The sequence below is a fragment of the Microtus oregoni genome, unplaced genomic scaffold (genome assembly GCF_018167655.1).
Source record: "Microtus oregoni isolate MIOR12 unplaced genomic scaffold, Mior012 000065F_ref0000479, whole genome shotgun sequence".
NCBI lineage: Eukaryota > Metazoa > Chordata > Mammalia > Rodentia > Cricetidae > Microtus > Microtus oregoni.
The window spans coordinates 10227067-10239183 of NW_024543875.1; the positions used below are offsets into that span (position 1 = coordinate 10227067).

The 12117-nt window shown below is 51.1% G+C and overlaps 1 protein-coding gene across 3 annotated transcripts in view; it reads right to left on the reverse strand.

Annotated features, from left to right (window-relative positions):
• Loxhd1 (lipoxygenase homology PLAT domains 1) overlaps positions 1 to 12117 on the reverse strand; it is a 135974-nt gene that overhangs the window by 31496 nt on the left and 92361 nt on the right. For 2 of the 3 annotated variants that reach the window (XM_041640897.1, XM_041640895.1), the window contains 6 exons: positions 8744 to 8953; positions 8483 to 8618; positions 6318 to 6526; positions 5336 to 5521; positions 2845 to 2972; positions 780 to 897 (listed from right to left, as the gene is read on the reverse strand). In XM_041640897.1, coding sequence (XP_041496831.1) covers positions 780 to 897; positions 2845 to 2972; positions 5336 to 5521; positions 6318 to 6526; positions 8483 to 8618; positions 8744 to 8953 — 987 coding nt within the window. The remainder of the gene's footprint in view (positions 1 to 779; positions 898 to 2844; positions 2973 to 5335; positions 5522 to 6317; positions 6527 to 8482; positions 8619 to 8743; positions 8954 to 12117) is intronic. The other variant, XM_041640896.1, reaches the window with a different exon arrangement.

Genomic DNA, 12117 nt, shown 5'->3' on the forward strand with positions numbered 1-12117 from the left:
TGAGTGGTGGTATCACCTGACCCCAGCGCCAGTCCGTTTGACACAGGAGCACGCCTGTGCGGCTGTGGATCTGTGTCATTTGTTCTCATGAAAACATAGCCAGCTGAGCTGTGCACTGGGAGCCCTCTGCTCCGTCACAGTGAGTGTCATGGCTGTCCTCAGTGTCATTGTCCTGTGAGGCCAGGGGAGGTTAGCAAACAGTGATGAGGAAACACAGACACCTTCTTTCCTCGGGAGAAGAGAAGCCTGTGGCTGTGGTGTGTGGTGTGCTGTGTGCTGTGTGATGGGGCGGGGTGTGTGTGGGAGAGATGGAGGCAAACAAAGACTTCATGCTCTGCTTTTTCTAAGTTTCTCATGGTCCCTGCCCAGAACGCCCTCAGCCTGCCCAGGAACCCAGGGATGGGCACAGCTTGGCTGCCTGGGGGCTCAGGCTCCTCCAGAGAGAAAAGTCGGGAAGGAAGAAAGAAGCTACCAACCAGTGTAATGGCAGGACTGGAAGCCCACCATCCACCCAGTCTCGCTGTCTCAAGTCTGCTTCTCTCAGAAGCCCTCCACATCCTTTCTCCCAGGTATCTCCTACTCCAGATCTTCCCCATCCCAGACTCTGCCCACTGTGCTGTCTTCTCTAGCCATAATTCAGTTCTTAGTAGACACAAACAAAGCTCCATTCTCTGACTGATTCACACCAAAGCCCAAGGTCAGGACAGTTGCATTACAAGGCCACTTAGAACCCAATAGCACGGAGGGGAGGGCAGGGATGAGGGAGGGCACTGCATTACCCTCTCCAGGAACCACTCTGGCCGGTTCCCCATCCCATCAATGCGGATGCGCATCTTGGTAAAGGGAGCAATGTCCAGAATCTCCATGATGAAGGTGTCATTTTGTTCCCGCTCAAACCTGGGGATGGGAAGCAGAAGACAAGAAGCTGGTAATCTGGCCCTGGCTATAGACCAGACACCTCGCTGCTCTCAGCAATCCCCCAGCTGCCCATCTTTTGCACCCCAGGTGGGATCCTAGAAGACTGGGTAAGCAGGCTTGGCTGGGAGACATAACCCTGAACCAAGAGCGATCCCATTTGAGTTCTGTTCTCAGCAGCTAGTTTCTTACCTTCCTCTCTGGGACTGGGAACCCCTCATTTGTAATCTGAGGAGGATGATATTCACCTGAGACTTTACAAAGATCCCAGAGAGCAAATGAATCTGGAGCCAACTTTCAGAGCAGAATGAAATTCCCTCCCTCCTTCCCACCTTCCCTCTCCCTCCTTCTCACTTTCCCTCCCTCCTTGCTTTCTACCCTCCCTTACTTCTTCCCACCTTCCCTCCCTCCAATCAGCAGTTAGACTTTGGGCATCTGCAAACCAGGTGAAATGTAAGAACTAGAGAATCAGCTAGAGAAAACCCCAGAGATTAGACTTGGGTGGGCTTAGTGCTGGAGCAGAGAGAAGAGATTAGCAGAGACTGAACATGCTACACAGCCATACAGACAATGCCTAGACATCAAGTCTCAACCCACAGCCTCTTTGGCACCCAGCTCATAATGATCACTTGTTCAGCAACTACCGGCTTCCTTATTTGGTTCCAGTTTCCCAGTTCAGGAAACCTCTGACTTTAATTCACTCATACAGGATGCTCAGCTCTTCTCAGCATGCCTCACCATGGCTCAGTGATGCTTCACCATCCATCTTCCCACCTGACCATATCTGGTGACATCACCTGACTTCTGTTTCAGCAAGCTTTAGATAAATAGCCTCTGTTCTCTTTGGGGCTTCATTTATTCCCGAGATTTCTGGGTTCAAATCCCAGTGACCTCGGACTGTTTACTTCATCTCCCTGTGTCTCAGAACTTCATTATAAATGGGAGATACTAACAGTGCAGAGTAAAGGGTGTACCCTGAATAAAATAGGTGGCAGAGCCCTTTCAGCAGGGCCTGGCATGGAGTGGGCACCCAATATCAGCCATTTTATTCTCAAGCCTGTCACCATGGGAATTGCATAACAAGAGGGTAAAAGTGCTGAGAGAGAGCAGGAGAGCATCCTTAGCAGACCCCTGGGATGGGTTGCTCTGTCTGTGGGGAGGAATATCTGCCTGGTCCTCACCTTCAGCGGCCCAGGCCCCATCATCACCTTCATCGCTACCATCATCACCCTCACAAACCATTTGTTAATGTTTTAATAACAGATCACTTTTATTCTGCAATTATTTTGGATGCAGAAAAGTCCCCAAAGTATAATTCCATTCACCCTGCATGCTGCTTCTCCTACTGAAGGCATCTCACACCCACACAGTGCATGGGAACAAACCAGGAAATGAGCAAGAAACAGTAATGTCAACCACACAGGACTTAAGAAGAACAGTTTTGATAGACCCAGACAGGGGAACAAGAGAAGGAAAGAACTGGACTGGAGAGATGGTTTAGAAGTTAATAATGCTGGCTGCTCTTCCCGAAGACCAGGGTTCTATCTTCAGTATCCACATGGCATTTCACAACTATCTGTAACTCCAGCCCCCGAGTATCCAACACCCTCTTCTGGCCTCCATGGGAACTAGGCACCCAGGCGGTACACAAACATAATATGCAGGTTAAACACTCACACACATAAGATCAAATACTTTTTTCTTTAGGAGGAAACTTGCTATGACTTTGGCAGTTAAGGAAAACTTCCTAGAGGAGGGATATTTAATCTGGCTTTTGAAAGAGAGCAGTGTTGGAAAAGAACAACCAAGGTAAGGCAGCCAGGAGGCCTCGTGGCGTGCAGTGCGTGGGACAGAGCCAGTCTGGCCAAGGACCGAGTTAAGAGGAGGTGGGATGTGATCAGGGTGAGGGGTCAGGCCCCCTCTGGGTACCTGGCCTTCTTTTTGTCCAGCTTCACCTCTTCTGTGCTCCCGTTGATGCCATAGAGGGTCATAAAGATATTGGAGTCAGTGCCTCCACCGACCACGTCACCCGTCCAGACCGTCATTTCATAAAGCACCTACAGTGAGAGAAACGAATTCTTGACCCTCGGTCCCACCCACGAAACCACTCAACCCATCTCAGTGTCCCCAGGACGCTCTCCAAGTCCTGAGGCTCTGAGCGGAATCTAGCACATGCCCGAGGAAGCAGAGCCAGGCTGGCCACTCCTGGTCCCCACCACACTCATGCAGCTGGGGGGGTGGGCTCTGACAGAGGCATTGCAGGCAATGGCTCTCACTAGTTCTCTGTGAGCTCATCCACGTGTGTCCATGTACTGGAAACATTCAGAGCTCCACCCAGATCCAGGTCTGACTTCCACTAGCTTTTGACCTGATACAAATATCCTGGTCCTGTCCTTGCTCTTTCTATGGAGAAATATGGAGACAAGCCTTATGATGACACATGACAGGTAATGAGATACACAGGTGGATTGAATACCTTTGGTGCTGGTGCCGGGCCTACCATGTGTGTGGAATGACTATACAGGTATGCATGTATGGTACAGCCAAATGGTACATACATGTTTATAGTATGGCACCATCCGTGTGGTGTGGTGTCATGGGTATGGCATGACACTATGTACATGGTAAGGCCATACATTGAGGGTACTGCAGCGATTCTCAGTGTCCCCAACATCCTGCCACAGTCAGCTTGCCCCTGATGTCTGTGAGCAAGGAACACCATGGGGGAGCTTTGAGAGTTGGGATTTTGCTCCTAAGAGGCCAGGTTCCCTTTATTAGCAGGCCCTGAAGAGAGGGCTGAACTTGGGCTTTCTGGGTGTCTGAATTGAGGCACTTTGGTGGTTCTTTTTGGGAGGAAGCCTTGGGTGGAGGTGTACCTGTGTGAAGGATCCTGTCGTTCTGGGCTTTCTCATCCTTCGTAACAGGCACCCACAGACCAACAAGTAGTTCTGCGAGTCTGGGAGAGGTGGAAAGATGGCAAGCCTACCACGTTCTGTCTTACTCGAGCCCAATACCCATGCTGATTGGGAAACTTGGACTGTGGACTGTGCTGTGTTGTGCACAGGATACTATTGTGGGGCATGGACGGGCAGGACTTGCGGAATTACTGGGAGCAGGCAGAAACCTCGTCCTTTCTTGCTCTTATCCATAGAGCCAAGAAACATAGGAAGTCAAAGTGAGGGTGCTGATGGCTTGGACCATGCCCTGCCAGCCCCTGTGTTCCTTGTGTTCCTCATTCCCTCCACGCACAGACATGCGGCTCTTTGTGTGATTGGAGTATTTCCAAAGGAGAGACGGAAGCAGGGCTCCTGTCACTCTGGTTGGTGTCCTGGAAAGAGGCCGGTCCAGAGAGCCCCGCTGTTTGGGTAAGTGGTTAGCCCGCCTTCTTTGCGCTGTGAATAGCAGGATGCAGATCTGCAATGTCCCAGACTGAACTGGGAGGAGCTGTGACTGCACAGGGCGTGGTGTGAGACGGAGCATGCCTCAGAAGCACACAGAGGCTGGGAAGTGGGTCAGGGTAGAAGCCCGGGATGAGCAGCAGGCTCACTCACACCATCCATCTGGCCACAGAGGGAGATGTCTGTGCTGTAGAAGGTGCCCCTCCCCTGCTCCCCTGCTCCCCTGCTCCCCTGCTCCCCTGCTAGGGATTTCCTGTGGAGGATGTTGGGGTGCAGAGTACAGCCCCTCTTGCTGTTCCCATCACAGGACAGGCAGGCCTCTTGACCACAACCTTGACAGGTAACCTGACTGAATAGAGCTGGGCAACTGGTAGCTCCGCGGCTCATGTGGAAGAAAGAGAAACACAGGGTCCTCTGGATCACCAACTAGATGTGTGTCTTTGGGTTATCTGCCTCCCTCCTGCCAGACCCTGACCACCTGCCAGGTTATGCAACGTTGTCCCAACCCACCCATTAGACAGAAAGTAAAACTCCTGTCTTCTTGGCTGTTCAAGCTACAAGGGGTCTCACGTGACCAGCATTGCTATACCGTGAGATCTGGAGGCCCCCAGTCTCTGGTGTCCTTTGCCCTTGCTGCTATGCTGTGGGTGCGGCCACCAATGACAAGGCACATCTGGGCAGAGCTGGTACTATCCAAAGCTCCTCAGGGACTGTCAGTGATCTCATTGGTTTTGGCCAGGACCGAGCATGGGGCGGGCAGTGAAAGAAAATGTTATTTTCATGTGGCAGAGGAGAAGAGCAAGGCCCAGAGAAACCAGGCCACTTCCCTGATGTCACATAGCAGCAGAGCAAAGGAGAGCAATCTCCTGGCTTGAGATAAGTGAGTCCAACTGTCTTTCCAGGCTGCAGCTTCTGTCAGTACCCCAGAGACGACTCCCCTACACCCCTCATTTTCATCTCTCCTGTGTCTCCCGCTCGCCGGGCACACACACACACACACACACACACACACACACACATACCTTCACTCCAATGTTCACCACCATGGCATCCAGGAGGTCAAAGACACGGGAGGTGACACCATCGCCTCGGTCCTTGGCAAGCCAACAGTTGCAGCGTAGTATGTATTTGGTACCCTGGGTGGGTACCGCCAAGCACAGCTCCTCTACCAGCCAGCAGCTCTCAGGGGAGGCTCCGTCATGGCCCAGCTGTGAGGTACACCGTCCCTGTGAGGATCTTGGCAGAGCTGAGAAAGAAGTCTTCCCTGCTCCGTGTCCTCTGCCCACCTTGTGCGCTCACCCTCAGTGTTTCCTCCTGATATGCTGGACACTCATGGCCAGAGAACCTTCCTTGGAGGAGAGGAAACTGAACAGGTCTATGGGCTAATCAAAACATGACCCCGGGTGGGCCTGACCTCATAAGGTGAGGTTTTTAAGAGAAAATGTGGATGCTACCTATAGATGGAAGAATTTGGAGATGTTTGGAGCGAGGGAACTTGTCTCCTACTGGCCTAGCTCAAGAACACTGACTGGTTTGGGTCAGCACCTCAAGGCAGGGGCTGACAGGAATGGAAGGCCTCACTCCTACAACAGCAAGAGAATGGATCTGGCCAATAGCTAGTTGGCTTGGAAAAAGGAAGAAAGCTCAAGAAAATATCATAGGCCTGGTTACACTTTGCTTTCATCTCAGGAGGCCTCAAGAAGTCCCTGCTAGACTCCGGATCCAGGACAGTGCGTGTACCTGAGTGTTTTCAGTTACCAACAAGTTGGTGATAGCAAAGAGAAAATGAGAACACAGGATATCTTTACTGAAGGGGCAGAAAATGGGGAACTTGAAGTCACCAGCCCCCCAACTGATGTTGGAAGCTGGAGATCTGCCTCTAACTCAGAGGGGCTCCAGGTCGCCTTTCTGTTCTGTCTGCTCTCAGCTCCCCACCCCCACACGCTAACCAGTTTCTTTCACTCCCCAGGGGCAGTCACCATCGTGGGGACCCAGGGTCAGAACCTCTATTTTCTTGATGGTGCCCACATCCAAGCCGCCGACATAGAACTCTTCCACGGAGCCACAGCTGAAGCCTCGCTTCCCCTGGGGATAATCCAGCCAGATGCGGTTGCTGCGTTCATCATCTTCCCCAATGAGCAAGATGAACGCTCGGCTGTCAGTGGCTGCATCCTTATGCTTCCCAGTGGTCACTGACACATAGTAGGGAATCACTGCAAGAGATGGTGGAGCTAACTTCACAACTGGCCCTGTGGACAGACATGCTAGCCTATGGGCTTAGGAACTTGAAACGACCTTGGGAAGGCCATCTCCTTCCTTCCTTGCTCAGAGACCAACTGCCACAAAGTCTTCCAGATAGGCTGCAAGTTCATGGTGGTGTGTGTCTGCGGGCATCAGACAGTCAGTAACGCCCGATGGGAAGACCCAAGAGATTGTCCTTGTGTCCGCTGGAGTGTCAAGCTTCTGAACGCCTTATTGGCCAGTTATCTTACTTGAATCTCTCCCTACCAGGCAAGGAAGTATAGGGCAACTTCCCACCAGGTCTGGGGGTTATATGCCCAAAACATCAACCACTGTTGAGGAGGAAGGTCTCACAGAGAGTGTAAATTGGGGAACACAAGCACAAGTGTATTATACCTGTAACACAGTTGAGGGAAGTCCTAGAGACATCTGTTTCCAAACCAAACCATGTTAGTGTTGTCGGCAAACTCATTTAGATCATGTAGATTCTAGGCAATCAAAATCCATTTTCCTTTCACTCGGGATGGTTCTAATAGGTAAGTCAGTGATTGCTACATGGGATTCTGGGGTAACTGTTTTAAAGGCCTGGCTCTCCTGGAAGGAATACCCTTCTATCCATTCTGCTTAGGATGTGGATATGATGGCTGGCACCTCGGCTCTTGTTGTGGAAGGTTACCTGGGTGGCCTTTAGGGTAGGAGCCTTTTAGGAGGTTTCAGAGCGAGGGCTGTAGGAAGCTAGCTCCCTGGGCATCCCAGAGCTGTTGAATTAGCTTTAGATGGTTTTGGCTTTGAACTTTTACACACTAGGAAAGTGCTGAAGTTGTTTAGGTCACTGTCTCCAGGTCCCTGTCATTTGCAGTCAGGAATCAACAAGCCAAGAACCCTTCTCCTGGCCTGTCATCCCAGCTGACAGGGGACACGGCCCTGCCGCAGTAGGCTTAGGTTGTGTGTCTCTCTGAAAGCTGTCTGGACTAGCCTCTCCTGGCTGGAGTCACTAGTGGGTCCTCTGTACCAATACAGGCCTTGTTAGCTCCCCTGGTGTCCCCACAGGGGATCACAGGATGGCTGCCTTGTGGAGACTGTCGTTTTTCACACAGTGGGAAGGTGGGGTGTAGATAAGAGTGTCCATTTCTGCTGGCCTCCCAGACCTACACCATGCTTTCCTGGAGGCAGGCATCATGTTGGTCACACACTTAAATTAAGAAGGCAGGTTTTTTAATGTTTGAGAAACAAACACAGCACAGCCTTATCTCAAAAATATGATTGGTGAAAGGAGTTTCTCAAAGAGTTCGGATACTGCTTCATAGAGAAAGCAAACATAGGCCATGAGCCGAATGAACAGCTCGGAGCCTCTTTCCTGGACACGGGTACATACGGCATCACAGTTTGGGTGGCAGATTTCCACTGTGGTCTTTCTTTCTTTCTTTCTTTCTTTCTTTCTTTCTTTCTTTCTTTTTTTTGGATTTTTTGAGACAGGATTTCTCCATAGCTTTTTTGGTTCCTGTCCTGAAACTAGCTCTTCTAGACCAGGCTGGCCTCGAACTCACAGAGATCTGCCTGCCTCTGCCTGGGATTAAAGGCGTGCGCCACCACCGCCCGGCTTGTGGTCCTACTTTCTGTTGGTTTGTCCCAGGCCACCTGTCCAGAAATCATGTTCTGAGAGTCTGGGTGAGGGCAGAGTTTAGGACAATACCCTTCTGGTGGATGAAGGAGACCATCATCAAAACTCTACCCATTGCTCCATTTGGAGGGCTTCTCTCTGCCTGCTCACCGCACAGGGCTGCTGTGCATGCGAACACGGTGAAGCGCAAAGCTCAAGACCCACTCCATCAGTGACATCGGGGCCTCAGCGACAGCCTGTCTGAGAACGGTTTGAAGCTGTTTCCCTGTGCCTGCTTATCTTCCGAAGAGCTCCCTGCTCTGCTTACCAGGGCCATCCTGAACATAGTCAGCCATGGGTCCTGTCACCGTGGCAATGTCCACATCTGCCATCTTGGAACTCAGGGCGATCTCCCAGAAATCAGCAGGGCTGCTGCAGTTGCTGCTGCGGTCGCCAGTGTACTCCTGCAAGGAAAAGCACAGCCTGGTCTCACTGCAGCACTGGCACCTTCTGCACCAAAGATCTTCCCTGGGCAGAAAAACGATGAGAGGCTGTGGTTGCATGGGGGTCCCAAGACCCCTTGGGGTACCTTCTCATAAAAGAGCCTCTCTAGCCGCCCATCCTCTTTCTTCAGGGAGAGCCAGCGTCCACACAGGAATAGAAACTCATCCTCGTTGGTGTCGTTCCAGATCTCCACCTTCTCCACGTACCAGTCGGCACACCATTTGGTGTTGTCGTGGCGGAGCTTGATCTTGTAGATGACACCCAGATCAGCAGCCTCGATGATGAAGGTGTCGGCCTGGAAAGTCCAAACATGAGGACTTGGTGGGGACACCTCACTTTAACCCCTCGAACCCCATCCTCCAAAATTACCGGGTTGAGGAGACATTCCCAGATGGGGATCCCCTCTACAACCAAATTAAAGTCCAAGTTCAAGGTTCACTTCCTCACTGACCCCGTTATATAGTCCACTCCCGTATGCCCCTCCTTGGGGAAAACTGCCTTTGCCCAGATCTTTCTTGGGATGAGCCTGTCGGTGTTTGGAAGAAAGTGTCTCACAAACTGTGTAAATGTTTGAAAGCTCTGGCCAATGCAGATGAGGGATGTTGGCCCATGTCTGCAGGCCAGAAACTACAACCATTGAGCTCACCGGAGTCAAACTGAGCACACCCTCCACTCAGCCGCCTCTGTGTGGAAGGAAGATCTTGACATGTACACAAGCGTGTTTGCAGCAGGACAATGCTTACAGTGGGAAATCAGAAGCCATCTGGGGCCTCACCCCTTTGGGAACACAGCGGAGCAACTGTGGGACAACATTCTCCATGGAGTGGATATGTGTGTGGTTACAAAGAAGAGCCAGCTCCATCTCCGGTTGAATACCCTGGCGTAGAAAGATTTCCACTGCATCCCACTGAAATGCCAAGAGCAAGATGAGAAGCATTTAGCCAGTACTATGCCTTGTAGGCAAAGGAGAAGCTACACTCACAGCAGCACCACATGGGGCTTTTGTGACACATGGGCCCGAATACAGAAAAAACACATGGAAAGGCACAGAGGAGAAAGTGTAGCTGCCCTTCAGAATGGGCTCAAGTGGCCTGCTGGGGACTTGCCAGGCAGACTGTGCAGGGCAGGTCCTGAAAGTTGCAGATAACCTGGCAGATTTGGTGATATCCATGGTCTGTGTGTCCCTGGGGGATCATGGGTAGTGATTGCTCTACTAATAGGTGGTAAGAGCTCTGCTAGCAGGTAGTGAGTGCTCCACTAGCAGGTAGTGAGTGCTCCACGAGCAGGTGGTGAGTATTTCACTAGCAGGTGGTGAGTGCTCCATTAGCAGGTAGTGAGTGCTCCACTAGCAGGTGGTGAGTATTTCACTAGCAGGTAGTGAGTGCTCCACTAGCAGGTGGTGAGTGCTCATCTAGCAGGTAGTGAGTGCTCCACGAGCAGGTGGTGAGTATTTCACTAGCAGGTGGTGAGCGCTCATCTAGCAGGTAGTGAGTGCTCCACTAGCAGGTGGTGAGTGCTCATCTAGCAGGTAGTGAGTGCTCCACGAGCAGGTGGTGAGTATTTCACTAGCAGGTGGTGAGTGCTCCACTAGCAGGTAGTGAGTGCTCCACGAGCAGGTGGTGAGTGCTCCACTAGCAGGTGGTGAGTGCTCCACTAGCAGGTGGTGAGTATTTCATTAGCAGGTGGTGAGTATTTCATTAGCAGGTGGTGAGTATTTCACTAGCAGGTGGTGAGTGCTCCACTAGCAGGTGGTGAGTATTTCATTAGCAGGTGGTGAGTATTTCATTAGCAGGTGGTGAGTATTTCACTAGCAGGTGGTGAGTGCTCATCTAGCAGGTAGTGAGTGCTCCGCTAGCAGGTAGTGAGTGCTCCGCTAGCATGTGGTGAGTGCTCTGCTAGCAGGTGGTGAGTGCTCCACTAGCAGGTGGTGAGTGCTCTGCCATTGGATGGCTGACTGGCAAGCTGGTGGCAACTGCTGGGGAGACCAGGTTTGATTCAAGGCAGAGACAGATGAGGAAGGGCTGCTGGCTATGGAGCTGCCTTAGCTGATCTGGGGGTGCTTATGGGGAGAATCTCAGATCAGGCAACGGGTTGAATGTGGGCAGGGGGAGGGTGCTGAGAAGAAGATGGCATCAAGAATGACTCCTGGCTCCAAGAATGAGTGGCTAAAGAAATGGAAACTTTCAAATGCTCAGCAATGAACTGAGGATTGCGTGGCTAGGAACCGGGCCAGATGCAGCTTCAGCTCTTCCTGTGGGGTGACAAGACCAGAACTGGGCATGGTGGCCCATGTCTGGAGTTCCAGCATTAGGGAAGTGGAGGCAAGAGGACTCTCACGATGACCAGGTCGGCTTGGGTCAAACAGTGAGTTCTGAGTCAAACTGGGCGATAGAGTGAGACCCTGTCTCAAAAGGACCCCAGCGAAACAAAAGTCCAAAACTCCAAACAGCAAAGCCAGAAAAGACAGCGAATGTGATGGGGCAGACCGTTTATAGCGGGGTGGGGGTGGGGTGGGGTGGGGAGCTGAATCTGAACTTAGAGAATAGATTACATCACTTTTCATTTATATTTTCATCCATTTATTCTCTGTATGTATTTGTCGAGCACCTATTCTTTCCTAGGCTCTGGCATGAACAAAAGTCTATCTATCAGCCACATGAGACACACTGCTATTATACCCATGCATTTACCAGACATTAACAGCAGGCATCCACGGCAAGTGGGGGCAGGGAGCTCCCCTAAGCCTTAACAAGGCCCAACACCGTGGCACCGTGGCCCAACACTGGGCACAGTTGGGTATCTCATGGTTTAATTCAGCTGGCTTTCACAGTCACTCGAAACTATTTTATGAGACAAAGAGATGCTAAGTAACTTGTCCAAGATTACATAACCAATTAGTGTTAGAATCAATGTCCAAGTTCAGGTGATCTGAGCCCATTGTCTGGGTACTGGATCAAATGTGAAATGTGTCCCTGGTATAGAGCCAGGAACACCACAGGAATTCACTTTGACCTCTTTGGCTTTCTATTTTTCTAAAATGGAATGAGCAAGATAGGCCCTCTCCTAAGTACTGTTATGTCTCTCGTGTTGTTCTCTCTCTCTCTCTCTCTCTCTCTCTCTCTCTCTCTCTCTTTCTCTCTCTCTCTCTGTTTGTGTGTGTATGTGTTTATCTTCCCCGGTAGAAGATGACGTACATTTCCTCTTTCTCAGTATAGGTGTCTAATTGAGAATCATGTTATTATTCACAAGCCAGAAGCAAGAAATTGAAGTTAAAGGCTATCCAGGTGACTAACAAGAGGGCGGGGACATGCCCTCTGAGGACCCAGCAGCCAGACCCGAGCTTCTTCTATAAGCCTGGCACATGGGGTCACCAGGCATTACAGATCCATTTACAGGATACCTGCTACTTGTCCCAGGACTAATTCCCTCCTCAGCAGTAGCAGGTGTTTCAGTACAAAG